This window comes from Lentinus tigrinus (assembly GCF_003813185.1).
Source record: "Lentinus tigrinus ALCF2SS1-7 unplaced genomic scaffold L226scaffold_12, whole genome shotgun sequence".
In the NCBI taxonomy this organism is placed as follows: domain Eukaryota; kingdom Fungi; phylum Basidiomycota; class Agaricomycetes; order Polyporales; family Polyporaceae; genus Lentinus; species Lentinus tigrinus.
This window is the reverse complement of record NW_027137921.1, coordinates 466,698-490,715: the sequence shown is the minus strand read 5'-3', so window position 1 is coordinate 490,715 and position 24,018 is coordinate 466,698. Positions and strand designations below refer to the sequence as shown.

Sequence of the window (24,018 nt, the reverse complement as noted above, 5' to 3'; positions counted from 1 at the left end):
CGCACATCCGCCACCTGTATAATATCACGCCGCATGCTTTGAACCCAGCTCACGTTGTATCCATTCTTTATGACCCTGTGTGCTCGCGAGTTCTTGGCAGGTTGAGTCCATCCCAGTGGTAGACAGTCTTCTCGCCCTAACAGTTTCCATCTGATCATAAGATTGACAACTGACGGCCAGTTGAACAATCGCGCGTCGAGCCACAGATGGAATCGGAGTCTGGCAGGATACAGGGTCGTGATAGTCCCCTCGCGCGCGCGCGCGCTCTCTCCTCTGCGCCTGCTCCTCTCCTCTCTCTTCCATTCCCTCTCTCCTCCGTTATCCACCTCCTGGAAGCTCCTTCAATAACGGTATGTTGATGTCGGTGGATTAAAAAGGATTGACCTGCTACCACCGACGGGGATCGAACCCGCAACCCCCACCTGTTTTACACTTCCTAATATTAGGAAGGTGATGCGCTACCATTGCGCCACGATGGCCTGTTAGTCGGACAACCCATGTTGCAATTGTGGAGACACAATCTAGCCTCCTTTTGGCAGGCTTATGGGAGGGTGTCGTGCTTATTTTCAAACGACAGTCGCGTCAATGGATCCGTTCGAAACCACTCAATGGAATATGGTATCACGCCAAGGCTTGAAACAACGTTAGCACTTGCACTAAGCGTGGCACGACACGACTGGCTGGGGTCGGACGTACGCATCCTAACAGCCCAATCGCCGTGCATGCCGCCACGGTAAGTATACATCATCGCTACGGCGCCGACGTTCAGATGCCAGAGCCTCAAGGGTGTGGATCGATCGGGATACAGTAATGCGCAGGGTCGACCTTGATCTTGTCGGAATTTGTCGTTGAGAAGGTACCCAGATGCGCGCGGAGATTATGGACGTGCGGTCGATCATCCGGGTTTCAAGCCCTTCCAAGTTCCGGCTGCGGGGTCAGTGGTCAGAGGTCAGCGTGGTCACGAATGTCGAGCGACCGCCGACGAGAATGGGCAAAGTCTCCCCGCTGCCAGGGGACCTACCTCCGATGTACTCGGAGCGAGTCCGCGTCACGCGTGGCATGAGAGAGCTTCGAAGCTCGCGCTGACGATCATGGCCAGGTTGCCTACGAGACCGGGTTGTGCCTGGGTGCGCCAGGTGGTTGTGGTGATCGTGCAATGTGCACCATGATGCGTGGCGGGAGGAGTTCGTGAGGCTCTTGGGTGATGTGTAGAGCGTTCCGACGGATATCGGGATCGCGTACGAGCAGGCCGCCGCCGCAAGGGAGAGGGATGGTTAGATCGACGGCAGAACGCACGTCGCGAGCGGAGAAGTCGGATTCCGGGATTAGGTCGGGCGACGATCGTAGACCTGGAGGAAACAGAAAGCTGTCAGGGACTTGAGGCCCGCTTCTCCCAGATGAGACTCGAGTCTGCCGGCGGTGTCTGGCGCACCGAACGCGCCCGTGTACTGTCAGCATTGCAGACCTCGCGTCTCCGTGCGATCTACTTGCGGTCCACTTGACAAGACCAAGTTCTGAGAAAGTCAGGAAGCATGACCGCAATGAATATGATAGATGAACTTGATCGCCCACCAAGATACGCGCCGAACCGAGGTGACGACCTTGGATGGGCCATCTAAAGGCATGCATCATCATCGACGTCAGCCCGCTTTGCTTGAATGCAAAGTACCGGAGGGTGTACATGCAGCCACGAGGGCACCGGCGGCGTGTGGCACGCCGACGAGAGCGCTTTTGTCACTGTGTCCGAAGTCAGGGTCCCGCAGAAGCCAGGCACAGAGTCAAAATGAAAACCAGGCACAGTCAGGTACGCACGGACCTCGGTACTTGGGCCTTGGCTTGCGAGTCGTGTCGAACCTCCGCCGAGCAAGCCCAAGGTTAGAATTTGGCCCTGGCCTGCGGAGGGATGTTGATCGGTTTCGAAGGCCAGGCCATGAGATCCTCGGAGGTGTCGCACCTCGGACGTCGACGGTCTTCTCTGTGACGCAGGGACACGCCGGAACCTGCCTACGATGCTTGGATTGGCAAGACGTCAAGCCCGCTGCTTGCCGCATCGTCTATGTTTGCGTGTGCATCAGTCAAGCATCCGTGCGGCAGCTGTCAAACCACATTGCACACGTCCCAGGACGCACGGGCGTCACCGCACAGGGACGATGGATCCGCTGCGTTCGCCAAACGGGCATGGAAGGGACTGACCAGGGACACGAGATCCATGTCCACGTCTCGTCATCTTCGTGCAACGTCACCAGGATCCCAACAAGTGTCCGCCGAGCGAAAAGAACCGGTGTGAAGGGGCCAGAACTGCGAACTGCGTCTCGTTGACACGTCCATGATGCCTCGAGGCCTGTCCTCCACGCAAGAGTCTGCAGAGTATTTGGGCAACAAGATTAGCGTTTTGACACACGACCTCCCGGGTGCGCATGCAACGAAGCCTGCTGCGACCAAACCGGTCCCGAGTAGTGCCGCAGCACCCGGCCGGGTGCGGATGTCGTTGGCAACTTCTGGCATGCGCCTTGCTCGACTTGCCTCAGAACCCACGTAGCTCGCGCGCGCGATCGCAGGCGGATTGTCAGGGGCCAGGATTGATCTAGGAACCACGGAGGTCGACGTCGCTGTCCCTCTCGCGGAGCTGGAACCGACCGGGAGCGGGGGAGTGTGGAGAGCGTTCAGCGTTGAGCGCCGCGAGCCTCCAGCATGGCAACCGCCAGCGGCGATCTGCACCATGCACGCATTCGGCACAAGTCCACCAAACAAGCTCGCGGGAGGAGGAGGACCGGAGGCGAAGGGAGAAGATGGCTGCTGCGATCAGGCTCTGCCATGGCCACTGCCGGGCTATTACAGTGGAATGCATGGAGAGCCTCCGGATCTCTGATCGCAGACGGAAGGGAGTGGGTGATCTGAGATGCGGCTGGACTGATGCATGGTCATTGAACAGAACATACTTACAGGACGGGGAAGGAACGATACTGTAAGTCTGGCTTGAGTCTTGACGAGCTTCGCATCATGCCAGAAGACTTGCATTGGTGGTCCACACGAGTCGCGACCGCGGAGGATTCAGTATTCGGTATTCGGTATTCTCGTCGCCTGTTGCATGGGAGAGGATCTGCAGCAGCTTTCCCTGGAGACTGCACCCGAACCCGAGACGCCCTCCGCACCATCACCGAGTCCGCCGAGAGCATCGAGACAAGCCCAACAAGGAACAATGTCCACCACGAGATGCGGCTCGAATGTGGTTGATGTAGGGTGGGCGAATTACATGCCATCTGATGACGTTCGACCAGATCGATCCACAGTACTAGCCCGCGGGACCCGAGACCTATGTGCGGTCCGGAGAAGAAGGCAGGTATTCCAGATGCAAAGCAGACCTCGGGACGGTGGGTGCTGAACGTAACGTTCACGTTGACGGCGAGCGGCATTGCTCCATGGCAATGCAACAACACGATAGATGGCCCGTCAGCGCGGTGCTGGGCTGGCGACTTGGAAGAATGCCGGGTCGGCGATGTCCATGAAACGGGGGGCTCTCACTGCAGGCGGCAGGCCTCCTCCCGGGCTTAGGTTCACGCTCGCGGATGCGGACGCGAGCCCGCATCAGCCTCAGCCTGCTACGGGCTACGGAGATGGTCGAGCCGTATAGCCTGACAGGAGGCTCGCAGCGGCGTGTGGAGTTCCATGGCGATGACAGCAGCCATCAGGGCAGATTGCACAAGACGCCGTAGCATGCGAGATGAACCCAGAACCCAGCTGCTGAGCGAGCCCCTATCATGCCAGAGCATGTTGTCCTTTGAGCCCAGAATGGAGAGAGGTGCCCGTGCCGGAACCTTTTCGACCCATGCGAACAGAGCAGGAAGATGGGAAGCTGCGCTCTCGAGGGACGTCGACGGAGACCATGTGCGGATGTAAACGAACTTGAAGGGGGAAGCACGGAAGCTTGCACAGACTCGGCTCGCGTGTGTCGTCTGCGTCGGCACCGCGGATGGAGAAGATGCGTTCTGGAGCGGGATCTCGGTCTCGTTGACGGGCTGACGGTACTCTAGGTAGTAGTGATAGTGCTCGATGAGGGTCGGCCCTGCAACGCTGGCACTTCGAGGACATTAATGAAGTACCGCGCTGGCGAGGCGGTGCCGGTCTTGGGATCGAGGCGGTGCGTGGATGACATGTCGGATATCTACTTGGCTAGCTCGCCGCCGACGCACCAGATATCCAGATATACTGTACCGCCGGATCGCATTCATATTCGTCGGATCCGAGTGGGCACCCAAGTAACGCGGATGGCCCATAGCGGCGGCTCAGCCTACTAGCTGGTCTTGACGCGGTGCACACTTGGATAACTGCACCAGTGCTCACCCACGGCCAGTGTTGCGCTGCTTGTCCAGAGTCCAGAGCCCAGAGGTGTATTTGAATGCCGAACCACCTCCACTTGCGAGCGCTGCTGCTCGAAGCCGAACGGCGAAGACGCAATCACTTCTGATCGAACGACGCTGTGCGGTGGAGTCGAATATGTGCGATATCCGAGTCCTTGTTTCCCAACTCATAGAAGCGATCGAAGATGAATCTGATGGGGTGGAAAGGAGTTGTGTGTATGCGTGTGGGTCCACAGCGAGCACCAGGGTCGGGACGGTGTGTCTGCATAATTGCTCCTATCGACGGGAGCTACGCTCTCCCATGCCACGAGGCAGTCGAGGTTGGTCGGTCTGATATCGAGACAAGGCGTCGTCGGAAGAGCCCGCTGTCGTTTTCGTTTTGCAGGTTCATGCACGCCGCACGAGCGACTTCGACCTATCGTTAGGAGAGCAGCGACCGGCGATGGTAGGGTTGTGTCGCGCGCGGATCACTGGTGCCGAGGAGCTATTCGAGGAAGGGTGACAGATTGCGTCCGAAGGCGACCCTGCAAACATTGTCCTCCGCATTGCCATTGGAACATTGACGTGCATCGCAATGCATGAAGGACCGAGGACTGCGAACACATACTGTACGTAGCGATCGAGCCTCAAAGCCTCGAGGATAGACAGTGCGCAGTTTCCGTGCAACGGGGAGAAGCACCGCCCGAGGGGGAAGGCTGTGCCAGGACGAGCGAGATTAAACACTCGTCCTCCGCAACCTGCACGCTCGCCGCGTACCCTGTTCACCCAGAACGGAAGGTTGGGACGTAACGCGCACGCCCGCAATGCAGACAAGCTTCAAAACATGGATCTGGGAGGCGGATCTTGATGACAGTGTTGATCGTGAGCGATGCCGCGACATACGAAACTTGTGGCTGGACAGACGCCGCCTGGAAGAACCCCACGGGCGACAGGCGGAGACGCTAGAGTTGCGCAAAGACCGAGGTCCGGCGGCGGGAGCGATCTGACTGACGGCGTGGTGGACAAGACAATCCGAGAATTGGATGTGCATCGGCGGAACAGGGTTGAGCGGGAGCGCATCTGACTTGAGGACGACGTTTTGTCAAGTAGCCGAACACTCGAGCATCATAATAATATTAATTGTGGGCACGAAGAAGGCGCTCTGGCCGTTGAGCGCGGAACTGTGTTTGTTGGAGCGAGGTCGAGCATGCCGAAGGAGGTGATTGAGATGCAAACACGGGGGAGCATGGACATCGAACAGGGATCCAGCCATCTTCGCATCGTCGTCGCGAGTACTGTCGTGATGTTGCATCAGGAGCGGATGATGGGATGCGTGAACTTTGAGTTTGTTGGCCTGCCAGGCTGCGAGAGGCCCAGGGATGCCGGCGGAAAACCCCCCGCGGGACCCTCTTCCTGTTCGGGAGACGATTGTGATGGCCAGATGCGATTGAAACGGAAAATGGGCGCGCGGGGTGTGGGAGGAGACACCTGGCGACAGCGGGCGACTCTACGTAAGGTCGGTCGGCCGTTGTCGTGGAGGCTCCATGGAGTAGAGAAGGACGGTGAAACACGAATTGTCATTGCATACGAGGCTAGCTGCGCGGAGTAGAAACATGCGAGGCAAGAGGAGAAGGACAAGAGGGAGACAAAGTCGCCGGCAGTCCATATCGGGCCGAGGACGGAGGGGCGGGAAGTTGCGGGCCACGCGGCGATGGGCGCTGAGAAAGACAATTGGTGGCCAGAAGAGCGGCGCTCGGCGAGGAGGCAATGCACTCGCCCGCGGGGCTGTGTGCGCACATTCTGCACAGAACTGCGGCTCGCAGAGAGAAAGAAAGAGACACGAGCGAGATGTGCAGAGTGCCCGGCGTGCGCAGAGACGGGCGGACGAGCGAAGAGCGGGCGGAGGGCGATAGATGAAACAGATCAGCGGAGTGCGAAGTTGTCGCCCGAGGGCGTCGCGGAAGGATGAATAAAGGAGAGGGATACGGGTCGCCGTTAGATCTTACAAAGTGCGCTCACAGAGACCCGCCCTCCGACCCCGTCCCTCGTCCTCCTCTGCTGTGCTCTCCTCCGCACAGCCCCCAAGTCCCTCTCCCCAGCATCGCCTCGTCCCAGAAACCGCCTCCGTCAAATAATCGACATCATCGCCTGCGCACCCTCCTCCCCGTTCCTTCCGTTAAAGCACTCTCGGCTATGGACCCCCTCCTCCTTGCGCCCGCGGTACACACCGACCAAGACTTCCTCCCCTCTTCCCCACATCTCTACGACCTCTCTCCACACCAGTCCTCCTACGACTCCTTCGACCCCTACCCCGACCCTGCCTCCCACTTCCCCCACACGCCCTCCTACAACGGCTCCTACCAGAACTCCCCGTACTCAAGCTACTCCGACCTTCCCCCAATAGACGGCACCGACGACTCCCTCGGCCTCTTCGCCGACAACCCCTCGGGCATCACTATCACAGAGGAGTACAACCCCGACGAGTACGACGTCCCGTCCTCCGGCGGCCCCCTCATCCTTGACGAACATTATATGAACGGTGCCCACGTCTCTGTCTCTGTAACTCCTCCCCTCAACGACTATTCATCCCCCAACGCCTTTGATCACCCTTCCCCCGCTTCCAGCAACGGCCTCGAGGAAGACGGACACAGTCACGCTTCTTCAAACTCGTCCTACATGCATCCCTCGTCCCCCCGCCCCGATATCTCCCAGACCTTCCAGGACAGCCTCTCCTTCCACTCTCCTGCCTGGCCAGCAGGCTCTCTTCCTGACGACCGCCGTTCTCCCCCCGTCAACAAGCCCCAGTCTCCGCCCCAGCTCGTCATCCCAGACACCACCAGTCCTGGCGGCGCGGGTGTCGACTCTCCGCCCATTATCAACGCTCCCGATGGAGATGGCGGTCTGATTGGGTCCGGACCTACATTACAAATCGTTCCCGCTACCCCAGTCAGCGGCGGCGGCGTGACCGCGCAGAACGTGCCTTTCCAGGACACTCTTGCCAACCTCCAACAAGGTGCGTCGTACTTGTCGTCTTGGGCCTCGCGACCATGTCCCTATAGCTTACCTATTGTTGACAATGTCTAGGCGGATCTTCCAACGCGGGGCCGTCCAACGTGCAAGAATGGGCGCAACATCAGCAGTTCGGCGCGCAGGGTGGGCAGTTCGCCGATCAGGCCTTCACCTTCCCTCCCGGATCAAGCTCGTCTTCGGCGCTCGCTGATGACAGCGCCCAGCAACCGCAGATGCAGTTCCAACGCGGCCAGCAGTTCCTGCTCCCACAGGCCCCGACGCGCACGCGAAGCTTGTCCGATACTTCCTTGCGCCCCGCTCCAGTGTGGAACACCATGCCTACAAACGACCAGCGACAAGGCGGTACGGTCAACCTCAACGATGTCCTCCCAGGTCCTGGTCAAGGTCAGTCCCAAGATCCGCTCCAGGACTTCCGCCATCCTTCCTCCGCAGGTCCCACCCAGACCTCGTTCGGCAACCAGGCGAGCTACCAGTACGCGTCCGACTATCTCACGGTGGACGCACCGGGCGCGATTCGCCGTGCGAAGAGCGATGGCGGGCAGCGCAGCATGCACACCCGCCAAGCTCGCTCCCTGGACTTCCGCCCGGGCGCGCTTTCACCTCAGCCGGGGATGATGGGCTTCCCGCCTCCGTCGCATACGCAGCAGGAGTTCATGCAGCGCAACAGACAGTTCCTGCACCCGAGTGAACCTGTGCCGTCGATCACTCGAGGACACCACCGACGATCCAGCTCCGGGTCGAGAGAGCGCGGGCTTGGCGGCATGATGGGCATGGGCGGCGGCATGGTGGGTAATGTCGCTGGTTGGACTGGGAGCTCGGCTTCCAGCGCTCGTGCAAGTCCCTACCCAAGTCCGTCTGCGTCGCCCCGATTCAACCACGGAGCGCTCCCTCCGCAGGATCTTGGCCTTTCGGGTCTGGCTGGGCCCGCCATGGGTGGCATGATGAACATGGGCATGGGCATGGCCCCGTCACTATCGGGCCAGATGGGAATGGCGAACCCCGGCATGGTTGGCGGCAGCGTGAACGGGCAGATCACGGTCTCGAGGTCACGACAAGGCGTCCTACAGGTGGATATGCCGGGACCCGACGGCGGCGTGCCGATGACGGTTACGCGGCCGCACGTTACGACACCGAGCACGGCAAAGGCGAGCCACGACCGGAGGAAGCAGCCCGCGAACTTCGCGTGTCCGGTACCAGGGTGCGGGAGCACGTTCACGAGGCATTTCAACTTGAAGGGTGCGTTGTCGTTTTCGTTTCGCATCGTCGAGTCGGGGTGGGCGTAGCTGACTGGATTGCTCCTCTTCTCTTTTATCCTGTTCCCTCGCGCGTCGGTACCGCCTGGTGTCGGTGCGGTGGGCATGCACAGGTCATTTACGCTCGCATGCGGAGGAGAAGCCTTACCAGTGCAAGTGGCCTGGGTGCGGCAAGGGCTTCGCGCGGCAGCACGACTGCAAGCGGCATGAGCAGCTCCATCTGAACATCCGACCGTACCCATGCGAAGGGTGCAAGAAGAACTTCGCGCGGATGGACGCGCTGAACCGGCATCGTGAGTACCTTTTTCGTCGTTCATTTGCCTTTCCTCCCTTTCCCCTGCATGCTGCGCTACCCCCCTCTCTGCTTCCGCGTTGCGCAACCTTTTTGACATTTACCAAACGGGGGACTGATCGTAGGGTGCCCAGTACGCTCCGAAGGCGGCGCAGAATGCCGGAAAATACAGGAGGAGCTTAACCCTGGCTCGACAGCGCACCTCGATGCACCGCCGACTGCAGCATCGTCGGCGAGTGCGACGTCCGACACGGAGGGCTCCGCCCCGCCGTCGGGCGGGGAGGTCAAGCCTGACCCAGATGGCTCATGGACTGTCGGCGGTATGATGATGTAGTGAGGGTGGTGTCCATCTAGATGTTCTTCCTCCCCGGCCTCGTTGCGCCCTCACTCTTCTCCTTCGCTGCTCAAGACGGCATACGGCACGCCCAGGTCGGCCACGCGCTCAATGACACGCCATGCTCAACGACGTTCCGCCAGCACGCTGACATTGCTCCTTTCTTCCTTCTCACCTCCCGACCCTCTCTATATCTATAGCCCCGGCTCGGTGTTTATGTCACGTACGAATCACGGACGCTGCGGCGAATTCTCTTGTTCGTTGTATCTAAGTAATCCGCCGTCTCACTCGCTTTCTTTTCGCGTCGACGTTCCGGTCTCCTCCTATCCACATGCTTATCCTACTACGCGTTTTATGCCTGCCGTGCTTTCGAGTACCCCTTCTTTCCACCCCTCTTGAGCGTGCTGCGCGCACTTTGCACTTACACGTACACGTACGTTGACGTCCGCGTTGCTTTCTTGGGTCGCCGCGTGGCTTGGGGATCATCGCGTCCTCCTATCCGTGCCCACACCTTCCTACCACACCTACCTTTGCCCCGCATTCCTCCCCGCCAGCTAGTATAATGGTGCCGTTGCAGCAGCAGAAGAAGAAGCCCACCCACTCCTTGTACTCTACCGTCGATCTCGCTCTTTCTCTTGTTTCTTGCTTGCTTTCTCTCGCCTTATCCGTACGCCCGCCGTTATGTGTGTGCTCCTGGGATCCCGGTCGCGATTGACATTGCTTCCTTTGCCTGCTTGTCTTCTTCCCTCCCCCGTTGTTGATCTCACTCTCGCTCACCGGTGTCGACGTCTCCCCCACGCATCACATCAGACGAAGAATTGTAGCCTAGTACCCTGGTAGATACTGGAAGTCTAAGTTCCGATATTTATTGTAAAGAATACAAGTCGCTTTCAATATCTCTATTTCTTCGTTCTGCCCTCGAGTCTCTCGTTGAACGTTGAACCTTGGGTCTTGGGCTGGTCGAGTAGATCTCGCCAATCGAGCTGGGGCATGCATGCGGCACCGCCGTGCTATCGGAGCGACCTCGGACAAGGTCCGCGCGATGACGCGAACCTCTCAGCTCAGCTGTCTTGCAGCTTCAGGAGGCTCGCCCGCGCGCTGTGGAAGATGTTCCGTCCGTTGACCTCGCTGTGTCGGCGCGCGTGATACAGCATCATTTGTCGCGATAGCTTGCGTCTGCTCGCGTGCGTGTGTCTGCGAGCTGTTGGATATCCATATGCGGTGGCGTATGTGGGGTGCCGTCTGCACCGCCGCGGTCGTGGTCGTGCATCCCGCTTGTATTCGTACAACGTTGACGCCGTTCCCGAATCCTTCCCCTTCCTATCCCCTCCTCCTTTACCCCCCTTTGACGACTCACGACCCCGAACTCAGTCTCCCGTTTAGGAGACGCACATCGCACGTACGAGACTGCACCCGTCAGCAGTCAACTGACTGGGCCGCTATCGACGAGCACTCGAGACCGCGCCGGTCACAGGATCCGCCCGTACGCTCACGGCCTCGGACGCAGTAAGGGCGCATATTGGCCAGCATAAACCACACGGGCACGTCTTTCTCCCGTATTCCCGCCGTCGCCCGAAACTTGACAGTGAAGCTTATCTCGCTCTTGCTCCTGTCTGCCCGTCTTCTCGCCGCAGGGCGGAGCTAGCGACATCCCAACCAGGCTCGACTGGGAACGGCCTGCAGACTGCTTCTCGGTTCCTGACTCTCTCTCCTGTAATACCAGCAACTGCACTTGGATCCGCAACCTCGTTTTCGCTTGCTACTCCTCCTCCTTTCTTCTGCTTTCACGACTCTGCACACCTTGCACGCTGCTCCCACCTCAGGAGGAGACAAAGGCAAATCGCGATGGCGCGCGGGCTCTCAACGTTGCTCTCGTCTGCGGAGCCGTGCACAGCTGCACCAGGGAACGTCACCATCGGACATGTGTGAGTAGCCCGATCCTCAACTCTGTTATCTTGGTCTACGCACCATCTCTTTCCCCTTTCATACCACCGTTTCGCGGCGGCTGTTGCGTCCAGTGGCGGGTCTGTGCTTTTGGATGTTCAGGGGCGTACTACGCCGCAGGCAACAACGCGTACGCGGGAGAAGCCTACAGTAACACGATGCGACGCTTGTTCTGGACCCTTGGGTTTGTGCTCTCACAGATCACGTATGTTTAGGAGCGGGGTCGCACATATGCGGCCTTGCTCTCGTATTCGTCGTCAGCAGAGGCTTCTGTGGTGCCTGCTGGCGGGGAGTCGACCGCATTGGACCCGCAGGATGCGCTTCGCAGGTGTCAGTGACCGTGCAGATGCCGCCGGGCCTGGCGCTGTATCACTATTCGCACTTCCTCCATGATGCCCACGTGCAGTCAGCCAGATTGCTACTTCCTCGCAAGTGTAGACGACCACAGAATGCTCATCGTAGTCCGTTATTCACAGGCAACTCCGGGACGTGACTATTTGCCCTCACGAGAAGGGCATAATCAGCTATGCCCGCAACTACTCCATCGTCGAGCACGATCTCTTCACCCCGAATGCAGTACGTAGTCCTTTGTTGGTCTACGCATATCGGCGATGGATGTTCACGCTCTTCACCAGTCTCCACGGCGACTGGTTGACCTCTCCTTCACACCAAACACCATCTCCGCTCTCAACCTCCCCGACTCCAACGACACACTCCTGGCGGCAGGCGGCCAGGAAGCCGAACTCCATCTCTCATACTATCAATCCACCGACCACTCAACATCCACTCGCCGCGCTTCGCGCCGCTTCGGCCGGAGGCTTTGGGAGAGCAAATACATCCTGGATCATGGCTCGATCAACAACTCCGTAATGTTGACGTCGATGAACTTCGCCCGCTCGCACCAGAGCGCGGTTGAGCCACGCATAGTCGTGAGCAACAATGACCGCACCGTGAAGTTCTTCGACGTCGCTGTCCGGAGCACTAAGGCCATGGATGACTACGAACCCCGCCTGCTGGACATCGGTCAGCTTCGGCTAGATGTGCCTGTAAATCACTGTGCGTCCTGTTCTTCTCGCCCTGCTTCGCGATCTGTCATAAGCTGACTGACATATGTTTCGATTTCTGGACAGCTTCCATCTCGCCTGATGGACGAACTTTGCTCTGCGTCGGAGACTCGCCAGACGTGTACCTGCACAGAATCACAGGGGGTTCCCGGATCACCTTCGCGCCCATCGCTACGCTCTCTCTATCCTCTTACATCCAACACTCACACGAGGCTACCGGCGGCTTGTCCCAGGTGTCTTCCATTCCCGCGTCCTTCTCCACTGCGTTCTCCGCCGACGGATCGAAGTTCGCAGTAGCTTCGCAAGAGGGCGTCGTTGTCGTGTGGGACGTCCGGAGTACGAAGCCGCTGAAAGTGTTCAACACCGACAAGTCGCGCGCGTCGTCAACCGGCAGGTATGCCACCGGTGCGGCGAGTGGATGGCTCTATGACGCTCCGTGGGATTGGGCTCGCGGAGGTGCACGCGCCCCCGGCTGGGGCGTGCGAAGCGTCAAGTTCAGTCCGCCCGGTGTGGGCAGGGAGGTGATGACTTTCACAGAGGTATGTCAGCTGCATGGCACCGATAACTTGGCCTGAGAGTACTGACCACACCCGGTTGTTAGCACACGTCGCTGCTGCACGTCGTAGATGCGTGCACATTCGAGACTGAGGAGATCGTCCGGGTGCCAACGTTCGAGCAGCCTCACCTGTACCACTCGTCACCATCAACAACACGTCCGCGGTCCACGTCACCCACGCCGCGCTCGTCAGTAGCCCACTCATCATCCGCATCTACAGACTCTCTCGCTCCCCCGCGGATCATGCTCTTCAGCGGTGCGCTCGAGGACACGTTCCGGATACCTGCTTCCGATAGCAGTTCATCGACCGGCTGGCGGTCACGCCGTACACGCCGCCGGCTCAGCAGAGAAGATCTCGACGCTGAAGATGATGCTGAGGGGATCGTGGTCATCCCTCCTCTCGGAGATCGCGAAGTCGAGAACGATGTTCGTCGGTTGCTCGGACGACACGGCGTCCGGACACGCTCAACAGTGTTGGATGCCGAGACGGACCCGCGCGAGCCGCTCGACGGCGCTGGGGACGGCATCCGGGATCGCGAAGGCGACGAGATGGATGTGGACGAGCTCGAGAGCGACTGTCTGTCGTCGCACGCGCCCTCACGAGCAGGCTCGCCTGCCCCAGCGTCCCAGCTGTCGCTGCAGTCGTCCGGGGCGCGCCCGCTCGAGCTCCTCCGCTCGCGCCCGACCCTGCTGGCACGCCGCGAGAGCTCTGGCCCGTACGCGGCCTCGCGCTGGGGCGTCTCGTCGTCGAGGAGACACCGGAGGCATGCCGGGACTTCGCGCGAGCCGGGCAGGGACAGGGACGACACCGAGGAGGAGCAGGATATCGCGGGGATGTGCTTCGATCCCAGCGGTACGTTCGTTTATGTGGCGAGCGTTAAAGGTGTCGCGGAGTGGAGGGTGCGGGGGGCTGAGCAGCGGTGGTGGGCCGAGCCGGAGTGGGCGTAGGTAGGGCCCTCGGTGATATAGAGCTCGAGCTCGTGCGGCCGCTCGCTGGTGGGGCAGGCAGAGTGGTACGATCCCGCCCCTCGTGTTGTCTTGCGATGCTGGCGTGCTGGCTTGGTGTCGTTCTCATGATATTTGACGACATTGTACATGTCCGTGACGTTACTTATTTTCCTTTCCTCGTTTCGATCTCTTCCCGCACTGTATCCCCATCTGCCATCTCTTGGACTATGCTCGCTCGCGCCTTGCCTCCGGATCTCGTAATCACGCCGTGTTGTGTCGATGTCCATGCACATGTCCGTCTCCTCACTGTCCATTCTCCATCGTTCACTGTGTGTACCACTACTGCCACGTCTGTACATGTATCTGGATCTCTTCTTCGTCCACGCATTCACTGTCTCAAGCTCGAGTCTTGCGCTCAGTCGTCCCGGATCACCTAGCTCGACTATGTAATATAGTGGATGTATGACCTCTTTTCTACCCGCGAGGCGGGGGTGTTCTGCCGATCGAATAACACCAGCTGCATGCACGAAGGCTCGCATGTTTGGGATAAACTGAGACTTGGTAAGCACGTCGTCTACTTACATACCAGTTTTGTTATCCTCAACCATATAGATAGATGCTTTTATATCCTGGGGACAGAGCCTCGAGACATCCTAGACATTACATTTTACTTGGCAATCTTAATCGACTGTGCTGCTGCAGCTTGAAGTGGTTCAGGGAGAAGCCGAGATCGCGGCACTACGAGCGCTCGGATCGCGCTCACGTGATACATGGAAATGGACACGGTTTCGCGGTCGGCTATTGTCGTTGAACCACGACGTCGACCATCACCTCGTCTTGTCCCTCTCCTCCTTACGACCCTAACGACAACTTCCACCATGGCTAAGCCTCGTAACAGCGTCCTCTACATGTTTGACCCGTTGCACCAGGCTCCCTCCACTCCTCGGCGAGACTCTTCAGACGACCTCGGCCCGTCAGACAAGGAGAACGACACCCCACCCGGAGACCTCACCATCTTCTTCAATCGCACCTATGCCGCACACAAGCAGCCGGAAGCCAATGCATTTATTCCCATGGGCAAGCTCATCGATATTGGAGACACTCCTGCGCCCTCAAGGATCTGGGATGCAGCAGAACACGATGGCAGCGATCCAGATGGAGAACAGTCGGAGAGTGACGCTGAGAGCTGTGGCGTAGTCTCGCCACCGCGGGTCCCGTTGGCGGAGCTGGACGTCGAACACACCCCGAGGCCGCAGTTAGGTGGTCGAGCCTTCACGGCCCCCGTCTTCGTGAGTCCGAAGTTGCCCTCCCACGACTCCGAGGCGCTCCAAGCCATGTTGGTGCCTGCACCGTCCACATCGCCCCTTGCGGAAGTTATCAACTCCATCAACTTCTCTGCCATGTCCATCTCCGAGGGCGTTACACCGACAGATGGTCACTATCCCACGCAAGAGCCTTGTGAAGTGGCGGACAGTCGGCCTTCGTCCCCATTCCCAGAGATCAATGTGTGCGCTCCTCAGACGCCCTGCGTCGACAAGTTCGACATCTCGGCGAATGTCGAGGTCATGGACATCCCTGTGGCCACTTCCTCTCACCTGCGGCCTTCCGCCACCCTCACTCAACTGTCGCCCGATGACCCCCGCCGTGCGTCGGTCGACCTGCAGTCCTCGTTCCATCTTCAAATGCAGTCCGCGGAAATGTCCTTTGATCTGTTGAACGACAAGGTATCCTTCTTCGGCAATGGCCAGGACTCTTTCTGGTCAGGCGGAGATGACACTCTCGACTTCAGCGAGATCTGTGTCCCGCCCGCGATGAAGGCGAAGTTGGAGGCACTCGTCCCCGCTGCGATGGCCTCTCGGGAGACTTTCCAACCCGTATTTAGCCCTCCTACGAAGGCATCCCCAACGTTTGAGCGTTCTCCTGTCATGTCTCCGACCACAGAGACGGCTGTGAATGTCCCCCTGCCTCTGTCTCCGGTATTTTCTACTCCGTCTTCTCGCAATGGTGAGCACGGTCCATAGTAATGTCACGCTCTTCGCTCACTATGTTCCATCCAGTCACTCCACCCCGTGTACCTGCACCCAACTTCCAGGAGCCACCTTCTCCGCCGACATCTCCCGTTGTCGCAGACGAGCCCTCTTTACTCCTGGAGTCTGAACCCTTACCACCTCCCATGCCGGCACCACCGGTTCCTGCGCTGCGCATCATCAAGAAGACGTTCAAAGTGTCCAGCCATCAGAGTACAGCGCAGGAGCCAGCGAACTCGAAGCCTGCTGGTATCGCACGAGTCGGGAAGGAGCCGGTACTGAAGAGACGCCTCTCGCTTGCGACGGCTAAGCCGGCCAGTGTCTCGGCCTCTGCGGCTCAACCCGCTCGCCCGCCTATCCGCGGTGTGCAACGACCTCCAGCAGGTATGCAAGTTGGAGGCTTGGTCATCGGGATGCCGTCTCATGGTGTCTCATCAAATGCCTCAACCGCGTCCACGTCGAGCTCGGGCAGCAGCGCGAGTGCGCGCCCCGCACGTGCCGTAGAAGCTGCTGCTCCTGCATCGCGGTTCGCTGGTATTCAGCGTCCCAACCTGGCCGCGAAGGAACGGGCGGCTCCCGCAACTCACAGAGCTCCCACCAGCGGCCCTCGATCCACTACACTTACAGCAGCCTCTGCTAGAGGTCCTTCCGCTCGGACGACGTCAATGCCCAAACCTGTTGCCAGCGTCATAGGCTCCTCTGCCCTCAGGCCACCCTCGCGGATCGCTGCGCCAGGTTCCACGGCGTTGCCGAAGCCAGCATCGAGGCTCCCGGGTCTTACCAGGACTGCGAGCATGAGTTCGGGTTCGTCTGCTGCGGGCAACGGAACGGCTGCCTCGCGTGCAAGGGCGTCGACCTTTTCCCGTGCTACGGGCAGATTCTGAGTGCATGCCCTCCAGTGCCTCCAGTGTGGAACTGTCTCGACTCCCCCCACGTATCTGCTTTGTTCTCATCATCTGATTGCATCCATAGTCATCTATGTCGTCGTTCGCATCCGCCACCGCATAAGCACATTCCGTTGCATCCAACACAACACAACACAGACATACTCACGATACACGACCCCATGTTCAAGTTGTCCATAGCCGAATTGTTCACTCCGCCGTCGCGCTTCCTCATTGATATCATTTGCGCTCATCTCCGTCTCCTTATGTTTATGACTACCAGCATATGACTGAACGCTGCGTTCGTCTCACCCCACATTTCACGAAGGTTCCATACAATCTCATCCAGACCTCAAGCTACCTAGTCGCATACCTCACTTTAGTTGAATACACCATGGTCGTGGTTCTTATCTATTGTCGACATCACTGAAGTACACTCCTGTTTCTCTTCCTCGATGGTATCTCCTGTAGAGAACGAGCAATGCAGATGTGTTACAGCTGTACTATACGTCCGGAGACCATTGGTGCGCACACCGTTGAGCGGGGTCAAGCCGGGGTTGTATGTAAAACTGATCTCAACGAGGCCGGCGCTAGCGACGTCCGTCAAGTATATAATCCGCCCACACTCATCTCATCAGCGATCATCCCAATGGACAATCAGCCCCGTCTCAACTACTTCTTGAGCCTTCCGGAAGAACTACGCATACGTATCCTGCGGGAGCTCAAGGCCAACGACTTGCTGGCGTGTCAAAAGGTGCGATTACAATTGGAGGCTTCGCGATCGCATGCCGGTGTCCTAGTCCATTGATACTGGTGCTCATGTCAGTTCCAACAGGTGTGCCGTTCCCTACAGGCGACGGTGCTCGATCCTTACCTCCAATACGTTGCCGCTCTTGATGCGGCTGGAATGAAAGACGGCCCACCGGGCGGCGCCGCCTTCCCCGAACGCTCAAAAGCTCTCGCCCAATATGAAGCTACATGGATAACAGGACAGTTTCCTTGGGGATTCCATGCTCTCCCTAGCCAAGTTGGAGAGATGCACCCGTACCGCTGGAATGGTGGTGTCTTCGTCCACTTCCCTAGCCCTGACTCGGGTCACGCTCGCCTCGCGATCCATCGTCCTGCTTCGTTCTCCAGTGGTATCAGTGAAAAGACGTGGAACATCGATCTCTCTGCGTTCGTTTCCTGCACAGAGGGCATTAATGAGGTACAGGATATCGTGGCATATGCCGTAGACACGGAGCAGGCCTTGTTAGCAGTGGTGTTGGCCCCCCAGGAGAACTATTGGTGAGTGACCGAGACTTCGAGCGGCCTCCAGCATCGTATGCTGATCTATCTGCTCCGAACCAGGCTTCCCAGGTGCTACCTACTATCGACCTTCAGCGTTGCGGAGTTGCATCCCCTCGCCGCATGCAACCCCCTTGTCGCGCATAGGGCCCCAGGCCTATCCGACTCGGGCGTGTGGTGGCCGATCTACTCTACAGTCAGTATTGTCGACGACTTGGTCGGGTTGCATATCTGTTTGGGGTCCGTATCGCAATTGCGTGTCTTCAACTGGAGGACAGGTCAGTTCCTCTGGCGAAGCATACGACTTGTGAGTTCGGGCATGCCGGAGACGAGTCGATCTGCATGTGACTGACTGGTCAAACCTGCTATCAGAACGGACATAGCAGGCAACTGGACTTTCTGGTGGATACACGCTATGTCGCTCGGTTCGCAGTGTCAGGAATCTCCCTTTACGACATCACATCTGACGGTGATCCGTACAAACCTAATCGAGGCCTTGTCGGTCACCTCGAACTACCCAAGCTAGCGCGCCAACCATCCCCCGACTCTCCAGAAATCGATATACAACGTCCGGCACTCACCTCCTCGGACAGTTTTGCGCACTTCGAATGCGATCCGGAGCGCACCGTCTTCACCCTGTTCACTAAGACGATAGGGACCCCGCCGACCAAGGGGGTCCTTATATTCGTTCCCATCACCACCATCCTTGACTTCGCCCGCTCCACGCTGAGATCCTCTCTTCTTCCATCGCCCCGAGTGCCTTGGGATGATTGGGGAGCACACGGGGCGCGTCTCATTCTCATGTCTCCAGACTGCCAGTTCTACCGCTCTACATCACTAGGATCCCATGTCGTCATCCGCGTCTGTGACGGAAGACACCAGTCTCCCCACCTCGGTGATGATGCCCTTTTCCTCTTCGACGTACGCGCAGAAATTGGCAAGCCATCTATCCATCTCGCAGAAGGCATGGCCGACTTGCTGGAGACATCTGACTGTTTGATTGCGCCGGAGCTTCTCGAGAGTCCCGTATCCTCCACTCTTCCGTACCGAGTGGTAGGCGTATGGTGCAGCGAGCTTTGGTTGACCGGGTATGACTGGGGAGAATGGATATATCCTCTTTGTGACGGGCTACTTCATGTTGCTCCTAGTAGGGATGAAGTACTCGAGTAATGATAGACTTCCACGTGTCGATCATACCCACATACTGCGACCGTGTTGAGAAGTGCATGCGGGGTATGACTACCGGACGTACATACCCCTGGCATATCTCCAGGGGATGCTTCGGGTTATGCGACGGGGGCTCTCGACGTGGCCTCTGGCAGACTTACCGATCAGTCGGAGGTTGAGGGGCAGGCGGAAGAGAAGCTGGTGAGACCAGTGAGCCAGGAATAGGTGACTTCGGACAACGCGGCGACACGCGACGGTCACTCACGGAGTTTGGCTTAACCATCGGCATCTAACTAAGACTGGCAGGTGTTGTACTATGCCTGCTCGACCTGCTTTCACTGTAACCACTGTCGTGGCGTTGCTTCAAATGTGCGCAAGCCTGGTACTCTTTGGGGTACATATTGCAACAACGACAGGCGAAGACCTGGACGCACGGAGACTAGCGGGAAGACATCCATATATCGTACAACGTCTAGTACACAAGACTTCCAACAGAAAGCCCAAAGATAAACAACGATGTATCGTAGTGTAGGTCTCGTGTCTCGGATACATACCTGACACACCATAGAGCGTCATTATCAAGAGAACTCGACGCCAACTACCGCTTCTCCTTAACATAGAAGTGCAGCACCAGGTAGCTGCTGATCGTGAACGTGCCGAAGAAGATACCCAGCAGAGCGATGTTTGGCCACCAGAACGACTGTTGATGCCAACGTCAGCTCTGCTGCATGCCAGGCACGACCAGATGGTACTTACCCCTGCTCGAAGGCCAAACGTTGACAGGATGGCAGCCGCGGGCACATCAATGTTGACACCGTACTTCTCCTCGTGCAGTTGCAGGTACCGCAGTTCGTTGACCGCAAGCGCCTCGAACGCGGCGTGGAAGAACGACACCGTGTGAAGCCATTGGAATAGCTCGGGGACCGACTTGCGGTTGATCAGCAGACCCGTGAACAACAAGCTATAGCGAAGGCCTCAGTATCTGAACAGCCAAGCAAACCAGAGGATAACTCACTTGAAGAGCATGACGAGCGTGCCGACCAGACTGGCGACACTCGTGCTGGAGAACGCAATCGACAGCAGAAGGATGACGCTCGCGGTCGTCAGGTTGAAGAGGACGAGCGTGAGCATGAACTTCCAGAATATCGCAACTTCGGGCACGAGTCCTATCCACCCGTAGACAATACCGCCGAACACCAATGGTGGTACGACCCGGAGTGGAAGAATGTCGAACAAGATCTTCGATGCGAAGTACGTGAACGAGGAATAGTAGCCGTTCGCACTAGTATAGTAGAAGATGAGCCAATTATACTCTGCGAAGTGGACATCCGGACGCACCGCTCGCGCATGAAGAGGATCCGCTCGTTCGCAAACAGGTTGAGACTTGACAGACACGAGAAGCCGAAAAGCGCCAGCGTGAAGAAGAACATGCCTAACCGGTTCTGGAAGCCTGCAATGTCGTTCGTGATGTTCTGGAAGAAGAACCCACAGATCACTACAGCGAACGGTCAGCTCCGGCTTCACTGAACATTTACGGGGAGAGGATAAGACTCACCAGCGATACCGATCGACGAGATGTAATGCGCAGCCAGCAGAGCAGGATCCCGGTACAAGTTCTTGAACGCCCTTCCGCTCAGAATCCTGAACTGCGTGCCCCAACTGGCGCGCTTGCGTCCTCTTGTGATACTGCTCTCGACCGCTACATCCGGGAGTTCCGTCGTGCCATTACCCTCCGCCGCTGGGGCGGCGGCGGCGGCCAAGACCTCCGCGTCGAGAGCCTTGTTGATATCGCTGTTCTTGAACGAGTTGACAAGCTCTTGAAGCTTCGGCGGGACGGGGCCGTCGTTCCTGTGCGCCGAAGGTTTGAAAGCCTCAAGTAGTCGGGCAGTCTGTCTACGGATGTATGCGGTTGAAGAGTAGATCGAGCTCGGACGCGTTCGGAGCTCGGTCTCCTCGCCTTCCGCAGCAGCGTCGTCGCGGTACGCTGAGCGCAGAGATATGGAAGATGGCCGATCACGGCGAGCAAATGCGCGCTCCTCATCGCGGAGGTTCGACTCATCTTCTCCGGACTGGGCCTCTTCTGTGGGTGGGCTCTCGAGGGAACGCGGCTCCATACCAGCCTGCATCGTCAAGTCGACTACAAATCATGGTCAACGGTAAGTAAACATGTCAAAAGCGATGTGCTTACTGAGGAAATCAGCAACGTTGAAACCAAGAGGGCAAGGGTGGCCAATTGTCGCAAGGTAGTCCGTGACTTTGTCAGCCTCGCCAGAGTACACGAGCTTGCCTTGAGCAAGTACGATGAGCTGGTCGAAGAGCGAGACGATGTTGCTGCGAGGCTGGTGGATCGTGAAGACAACAGTCCGGTTGTAATCGCGGGCAAGCGATACAAGGCTGTCGATGACGCTCAACGCGTTGTATGCATCCAGGCCGCTTGTAGGCTCATCGAGGAACAGGATCGAGGGGCTAGTGACAAGCTCACAAGCGATTGACACACGACGCTTCTCACCACCGGAGATGGAACGACGACCTAGCCAGCAAGCACATCAGCGCTGCGCGGACAGAAATCTATCAAAGCATTTGACATACCGGTGTCACCAATCCGCGAGTCCTTGATACCCAAGATGCCAAGCTCGTTCATAGTCTCCAGTGTGCGGTACTTCTTGGCCTCCAAGCTCATCTCCCTAGGCAACCGCAGCAGCGCAGAGTACAACACCGTCTCGTAGACTGTCAGCGTGCTCATGAGTGTGTCCTCCTGGTCGACAAAGCCCATGACCTTCTTGAAGTCAGCATCTGCGATTTCGCGGCCGTTGACGAGCGTGGTGCCGCCAACCGTACCCTTCTTGTTCTTGCGCGCAAGAATGTCGAGGAACGTCGACTTGCCAGCACCAGAAGCGCCCATGATGGCCAGCAACTGCCCAGGCTTCGCAGAGCCGGAGATGTTATCAAGGATGGTGCGGCCACCAAGGCTGTACGAGATGTTGGAGAAATGGAGTGAAGCCGGTATGTGGTCAGTCATGAGTTTCGCAGACTCGTTCTCCGGCAAGCGGATGCCGCCGAAGTCACTGGAGTGCGCCCGGCCTGCATACCAAAGAACTGCAACGCCATGAGTGAACGGTCCAGAGACGCATGTGTATCGACTCACTAGCTGATATGGATATGACGATCAGGCCGGCGCCTGCGACGCTCAGGGCAACGAAACTCGTGTTGTCCGGTTTGGGAGGAGGCTGCGGGAGGCAGTGAGCGCGGAGACACGTCACAGTATGCATGAACTTACCACGTAACCGGGCACCTGTGAGTAGTGCAGACACTCACCGCCCTGGCACTGCAAAGTGATGTACCGGTCTCCAAAGAACGTCTCGATGAGGTCGTTCATGCCTGGCTCCTCGAACTTGCATCCCTGGCCCGTAGTGCAAGAGAATGACGCAGGTCCTTTGATATCCTCTTTGAGAAAGTCTGTGATATCTACATAGACGGTCAGATGCGACGGCCATGGCACATACATGAGCAAAAACATACCGATACTGCCGTCTTCGCCGCAAATGAAGCGGCCGGGTACACACTTGCACTGAATATGCTCGCAATCGTAAATCGTTGAGTTCTTGTCGACACCCACTTCCCTGCGCGAGTCGCACTGACTCAGTTCGCAGTAGAAAGACTCGATTTGCGCCGTCCAGAACTGAAACTGGCACGTGTCGAACTCCTTATCACAACTGAAGGTAACTTGTGGCGGACGGTCAGGGAGCATGTCCAAGATCTTCCGGTCTGTGACATCTGAGCTACGGCGCTGAAGAAAGATGCCGGGCGGGGGACGTACTGGTGACATCGCAGAACTGATGGTTGTTGAAGACGGTTTCGCCACCCTTGTAACACGTCATGTTCCCGACCCTGTCGTCATCTCCTGTTGGCTGTCCGCGTAGAGGGAACCCGACGCATGCATCGTCCGTTTGACAGACTATGCCATGTGATAAGACAACATGCCTTCAAGAGAGGAGGAAGCACACTCACCATTGCAGTTGATGCCGCTCCATCCCTCCTTACACTCACAAGACTTCCCATCTTCTCGCTGTCTTCGGTGCTCCCCATCGGCCAACGAGTCACATTCTGGTGAAGGTCGGAATCCCACCAATATTTACAGAGGAAATACACGCACGAGGAGTAAGGCAGTCTATGCCAGCCCATCCTGGAGGACATTTACACTGTCCATCGAACTTCGAGCACTCTCCGAAGTTACCACAGGTGAACGCGTCCAGTTGGCAGTTGAAGCATGGTGGACAACGCTCTATGGATCAAACGTGAAGTTAGCCGTCCGCCACCATGAACAATCGAGTGCACATACCTGGTCTTGTAGCAACAACCTCCAATGGCTGCTCACGCGTCAGGTCCTATGCCTTATAGTCGTAACGTAACAGGACATACCGAGAGCGAGGTATGAGGATTGAGCGAGAATGACGACACATTCCGAGCTGCCTCAACACGCTGGGCCGTCAAAAGCGCCAACGATGTCGGAAGGAGCCAACTATATGCTCCCGACAAGAGCATGGTGGATGAATGAAAGCGAGCTTCTGCTTCGCTCGGCGGCGAGTGTGGGATTCGTCGACCAGGTACAGCGCGTGCAGTCAAAGTTTGGCAGATCAATAACCCCAGAGACAAGTATACGTGGCCCGGTGGCAGAAGCTAGAGACAAGAGATAAGAGCAGGCGGCGCTCGCCGTGGAGGACGACGAGCAAGAGTTGAACGGCGATGATGACGGCCGTCGGAACGTAGTCAGTACGTGAGCGGGCGCTAGACGGGGCTAATCAAGAGCCCGGGCCTGGGAATGTCCGATAAGATAAGATAGACGCTTTTCCGGACGTCATTACGGCCTGCGACGGCTCACAGTTACAGTACTTTGC

The 24,018-nt window shown here is 58.0% G+C and overlaps 9 protein-coding genes and 1 non-coding gene across 10 annotated transcripts; 6 read left to right on the top strand and 4 right to left on the bottom strand.

The window, feature by feature from the left end:
• Window positions 1-388: 388 nt before the first annotated feature.
• On the bottom strand, window positions 389-479 carry L226DRAFT_t124. Its single transcript has one exon. It is a non-coding gene; the product is annotated as a tRNA-Arg (tRNA).
• A 267-nt stretch (window positions 480-746) lies between these two features.
• On the bottom strand, window positions 747-1,572 carry L226DRAFT_535089 (uncharacterized protein). The gene has a single exon (XM_067680822.1). The coding sequence runs from the start codon at window positions 1,456-1,458 to the stop codon at window positions 1,105-1,107; it is 354 nt and encodes a 117-aa protein (XP_067535446.1). The 5' UTR covers window positions 1,459-1,572; the 3' UTR covers window positions 747-1,104.
• L226DRAFT_67743 (uncharacterized protein) lies at window positions 1,321-2,505 on the top strand. Its single transcript, XM_067687139.1, has one exon. The coding sequence runs from the start codon at window positions 1,555-1,557 to the stop codon at window positions 2,317-2,319; it is 765 nt and encodes a 254-aa protein (XP_067535445.1). The 5' UTR covers window positions 1,321-1,554; the 3' UTR covers window positions 2,320-2,505.
• L226DRAFT_67757 (uncharacterized protein) lies at window positions 2,476-3,616 on the bottom strand. Its single transcript, XM_067687140.1, has 2 exons — window positions 2,944-3,616; window positions 2,476-2,865 (listed from the first exon to the last, which is right to left on the bottom strand). The coding sequence occupies exons 1-2, from the start codon at window positions 3,411-3,413 to the stop codon at window positions 2,664-2,666; spliced, it is 672 nt and encodes a 223-aa protein (XP_067535444.1). The 5' UTR covers window positions 3,414-3,616; the 3' UTR covers window positions 2,476-2,663.
• Window positions 3,617-6,340: 2,724 nt separating this feature from the next.
• L226DRAFT_486809 (uncharacterized protein) lies at window positions 6,341-7,478 on the top strand. The gene has a single exon (XM_067677173.1). The coding sequence runs from the start codon at window positions 6,531-6,533 to the stop codon at window positions 7,419-7,421; it is 891 nt and encodes a 296-aa protein (XP_067535443.1). The 5' UTR covers window positions 6,341-6,530; the 3' UTR covers window positions 7,422-7,478.
• A 962-nt stretch (window positions 7,479-8,440) lies between these two features.
• Window positions 8,441-9,246, top strand: L226DRAFT_545774 (uncharacterized protein; the record flags this gene model as incomplete). The annotated part of the gene is made up of 3 exons (XM_067682367.1): window positions 8,441-8,603; window positions 8,734-8,913; window positions 9,047-9,246. 3 exons carry the CDS (start codon window positions 8,441-8,443, stop codon window positions 9,244-9,246), a joined length of 543 nt encoding a protein of 180 aa, XP_067535442.1.
• A 1,845-nt stretch (window positions 9,247-11,091) lies between these two features.
• Window positions 11,092-13,758, top strand: L226DRAFT_463354 (uncharacterized protein; the record flags this gene model as incomplete). The annotated part of the gene is made up of 5 exons (XM_067675786.1): window positions 11,092-11,171; window positions 11,667-11,766; window positions 11,826-12,246; window positions 12,321-12,793; window positions 12,856-13,758. 5 exons carry the CDS (start codon window positions 11,092-11,094, stop codon window positions 13,756-13,758), a joined length of 1,977 nt encoding a protein of 658 aa, XP_067535441.1.
• An 878-nt stretch (window positions 13,759-14,636) lies between these two features.
• Window positions 14,637-16,669, top strand: L226DRAFT_571144 (uncharacterized protein; the record flags this gene model as incomplete). Its single annotated transcript, XM_067684514.1, has 2 exons — window positions 14,637-15,762; window positions 15,816-16,669. 2 exons carry the CDS (start codon window positions 14,637-14,639, stop codon window positions 16,667-16,669), a joined length of 1,980 nt encoding a protein of 659 aa, XP_067535440.1.
• A 649-nt stretch (window positions 16,670-17,318) lies between these two features.
• Window positions 17,319-19,126, top strand: L226DRAFT_571143 (uncharacterized protein; the record flags this gene model as incomplete). Its single annotated transcript, XM_067684513.1, has 4 exons — window positions 17,319-17,423; window positions 17,505-17,956; window positions 18,020-18,263; window positions 18,329-19,126. The coding sequence occupies 4 exons, from the start codon at window positions 17,319-17,321 to the stop codon at window positions 19,124-19,126; spliced, it is 1,599 nt and encodes a 532-aa protein (XP_067535439.1).
• A 315-nt stretch (window positions 19,127-19,441) lies between these two features.
• L226DRAFT_508449 (uncharacterized protein) lies at window positions 19,442-23,882 on the bottom strand. Its single transcript, XM_067678177.1, has 15 exons — window positions 23,543-23,882; window positions 23,463-23,490; window positions 23,277-23,405; window positions 23,132-23,227; window positions 22,941-23,078; window positions 22,643-22,888; window positions 22,401-22,588; window positions 22,269-22,350; window positions 21,713-22,219; window positions 21,312-21,653; window positions 20,679-21,260; window positions 20,462-20,618; window positions 20,139-20,405; window positions 19,880-20,084; window positions 19,442-19,823 (listed from the first exon to the last, which is right to left on the bottom strand). The coding sequence occupies exons 1-15, from the start codon at window positions 23,663-23,665 to the stop codon at window positions 19,722-19,724; spliced, it is 3,192 nt and encodes a 1,063-aa protein (XP_067535438.1). The 5' UTR covers window positions 23,666-23,882; the 3' UTR covers window positions 19,442-19,721.
• Between the last annotated feature and the right edge of the window lie 136 nt (window positions 23,883-24,018).